This window comes from Triticum dicoccoides, chromosome 1A (genome assembly GCF_002162155.2).
Source record: "Triticum dicoccoides isolate Atlit2015 ecotype Zavitan chromosome 1A, WEW_v2.0, whole genome shotgun sequence".
In the NCBI taxonomy this organism is placed as follows: domain Eukaryota; kingdom Viridiplantae; phylum Streptophyta; class Magnoliopsida; order Poales; family Poaceae; genus Triticum; species Triticum dicoccoides.
In genome coordinates, this window is record NC_041380.1 from 124,551,480 (window position 1) to 124,554,823 (window position 3,344).

The following is a 3,344-nucleotide window of genomic DNA, read 5'->3' on the forward strand; positions in this document are numbered from 1 at the left end:
CATGTTAATCAGGAAATATGATGATAAAAACTTGTTTTAGTATCTCAAATCTGGTCTATTGCGTGAAATTTCTGCTAAAGGGCAAACCTGATAATTTCATGTGCTTGCCAGTTTCCTGGTCTTTGATGCTTATGCTAACGTCTGCCAGGATCGCCGAGTCCTTATGGAATGTATCCGGCACCTTGGTGCTCAGGTACAGGGAGAGGTAGTTCCCATTCTTATCGGAACCAGATGGATAGAGTGATGGACCTGAAAATTGGAGAACACCACACGGTGTAATTCATCACTGATAAGTCGAACTCCAGCGTCTTTTTTTTTAAAAAAAAAGAAGAAGTATGGTAGCCTCTCTGTTCAAATGAAATTCAGACAATTCTGTATAAACCCAATAATTAAGAATTAATATTATTGGTCAAGTTACCATTTGTGTCCACAGAGCTCAAACTCTGGGGAGGTGCTCGGGTTCTTCAACACAAAGAAATCATCAATGTTCCAGGTGTAGATTTGCGGGTCACTGCAGATGTTGCTAATCTTCTGAACAAACAGTGTCTCTGACACATCGTTACCTTTAACAGCGACAACTTTAATGAACTGGATACCGAAAACACAGCTGTCTTTGACAAGGAATCCAGAGGATTGCTCCTTAAGCTTCGTGAGGGGGATCATGCATGGGCTCCCAGAGATTCTGCTTGTAGCCTGAAAATTGTGGCTCACTGCAAACAGAATATTCAAATGTAAGGCATAAACAGAGAAATGATGCTGTTCCTCTGGTAAAAAAACAGGTTATAATCTACACTATCAATCTAGTAGCCGACCAGTTGTGAAGCTTAAAGAACTACTATTTGCTAACCTACCTTGATGCTGTTCGTGGTGCTTTCCATGTGACTGGTCATATATCAAGAACTTGAAAGTTGCCTCCACGACTGTATGGGATCTCTCAGATACTTGAAACAGCACAAGCATAAGAGATACATATTCATTTTCGTCGCCACTCTTTCTGTCCCTTGGGTTCAGCATCAGGTGCCTGCAAATCAAGTCAAGAGACAGCAAACAAGTGAGAATGCATCAAGCTATCCACTCTGTTGGAATAGCTGAAAAAAATAGCAACTGTACCAGTTATGACCCCTGATCTCAAACACACTGGAGTTCGTCCATGATTTACCCTTATCAAGAAGCGATGAGAAACCATCGATCCTCCATTTGAAGGTAATCTCTGACCCGTTGGACTCCTGGCAACGCGCCTGGTTTGACTGGCCTACAAAACAACAATGCTTGCATCAGTAACAGCATGAAAAGATCACAATATATAGCAGCTCAAATTACAACAGCAGATCATGAGACGGAGAAGCACTCATGATTGATCCGTTAAATTAGTGCAGTTTTGTCAATTATCTGATTTTTGCCAAGAGTCTAAACCTTGTTTATAAGCTGAACAATCTAGTTGCAGTTCAAGCAAGAAGCAAAAAAAAGAAATCCTTACAGCCACGACAAACAACAATGCTTGCATCATTATGACGGCATCAAATGGTCACAATGTATAGCAGCTCAAATTATTATCACACGAGTGGCCAGTAAGAAGCACAAAATAAACCCTTACTTGAACCAGTAACACATGAGTTGTCAATAAGTCTTGCCTCCTTGGATTTCAGACTCTGCCCGTGGTTTGAGCTGCCTGAAACGACAACAATCCTTGCATCAGTAATAGCACCAGAGGATCACAATAGAAGCTCAAATTACAACTACAGGCCGCAACCCGGGAGACAAATAGGCGACAATGATTGATCCGTTAGATTAGTGCAGTATTGTCAATGAATGCGATGTACTGTTGTTCTTCTAGCTTTGTACACACGAATATGATGAAGAATGGCAAATTTAGCTGTGCTAGAATTACTCAGCAAATGGGTTAAGATTTCTACTTGCTTCTTCCCGGGGACTTTGGACAGACGCAAACCTTTTTTTTTTTTGCGATCTTGGACTGAGGCAAACTGATGGAAGAAAGTCCAAGTAGTACTGGGAATTTCCTAACATACATATGATGGTTACTTTGGCTAAACAGGAGGTGAATGAAAAGGATGAACATCTTCTTTTGTTTTTTGTGAATGAGGATGAACATCTTCTTTGGTTGTCTTTCAGTAAAATAATTCAGTACTTAATATATGATTTTGTGAACAGTCTGAACCTTGTTTATAAGATGAACCATCTAGGCCAATTCAAGTAAGAGGCAGAAAAGAAAAAGGGACTTGAAAGAAATCCTTACAGCCACCAGAAAAAAGTGATGCTTGCACCAGTATCACAACAGATAACATGATATAGCAGTTCAAACAAATTATTATCACAAGTTGCCCAGTAAGAAGCAAAAGTAAGCTAGTTCAAAAGAAATCCTTACTGCTGGCGCCGGTAACACAGGAGTTGCCCATAGCTCTTGCACTTCCTCTCTCCAGGGATCCTCTGCAATCGAAATCAATCACAATGTCATTAATCAACAATATATACTCTCCGTTAAGAACATACAGATTTTACCCGCAAAAAAAGAAGAACATACAGAGTTGTGGCACTTTAGAAACGAACGAACATGACAATCTCAAAAGGCAGTGCAGATCTCAACCAAATAATTACCGCCAAAACGGGAAATGGAGATCAAGAGTACAGCCGAAAGAAGGAAATTGTACGTAATAAAGAGATGGCAAGCAAGCCTTCCAAAAAAATATGGCAAGTTCGCCTCTTTACTTTTCTTCTCCCAACCTCGCACTCACAGTATGAAATTAGATCTGTGCAATTAGAGACAAAAGAACATGGTAATCTTGGTAGGCAGTGAAGGCCTCAACCAAAATAACTGTTGGTGAACGGAGAGGACCGAAAAAGAAGATCAAGATAGAGCTCCACAAACCAAGCAGGCTGGAAAGAAATGGAGCGCCTCAATCTTGATCTGTAAAAAAAGCCGTATAAGAAAACGCAGGAGCTTGCGTTGGAAAACACCCAAAAAAACAGATTGCAAGTTCCCCCGTTCCATTTCGTCTCCCAGCTCACAGTAATAACGTACGTCGAAGAGACGAAAGGGGTGGCGGTCGGGGGTGGGGTCGGGGTCGGAGGCGGAGCGTACCTCTCGCAGACGACGCGGTGCCTTAGTTGTTGCAGACGAAGCAGCAAGGGTTTTATGGAGGTAGGGGTGGAAATTGGTAGCGGATAATTCGAAATATCCGATATTCGTATTCGAGAAAATGCCTATTCGTATCCGAAACATTCGCATCCGGACCAAAATGGAAATGGAAATTATCCATATTCGAATTTATTAAAAAAATAAAAAATAAAATATGGTAAAAGATTTTGAGACAAATATGGATATGGAA

The 3,344-nt window shown here is 40.9% G+C and overlaps 1 protein-coding gene across 5 annotated transcripts; it reads right to left on the reverse strand.

The window, feature by feature from the left end:
- Positions 1–8: 8 nt before the first annotated feature.
- On the reverse strand, positions 9–3,115 carry LOC119271278 (ubiquitin carboxyl-terminal hydrolase 12-like). 5 transcript variants are annotated; one of them, XM_037553291.1, is made up of 7 exons: positions 3,098–3,115; positions 2,384–2,445; positions 1,595–1,669; positions 1,111–1,252; positions 852–1,021; positions 419–710; positions 9–249 (listed from the first exon to the last, which is right to left on the reverse strand). In XM_037553291.1, exons 2-7 carry the CDS (start codon positions 2,412–2,414, stop codon positions 219–221), a joined length of 741 nt encoding a protein of 246 aa, XP_037409188.1. In that variant the 5' UTR covers positions 2,415–2,445; positions 3,098–3,115; the 3' UTR covers positions 9–218. The 5 variants fall into 5 exon arrangements, with proteins under 5 accessions (XP_037409188.1, XP_037409265.1, XP_037409138.1 ...); XM_037553368.1 differs by lacking the exon at positions 3,098–3,115 and having other exon boundaries at positions 419–462; positions 564–710; positions 2,384–3,030; XM_037553241.1 differs by lacking the exon at positions 3,098–3,115 and adding an exon at positions 2,885–3,028.
- Between the last annotated feature and the right edge of the window lie 229 nt (positions 3,116–3,344).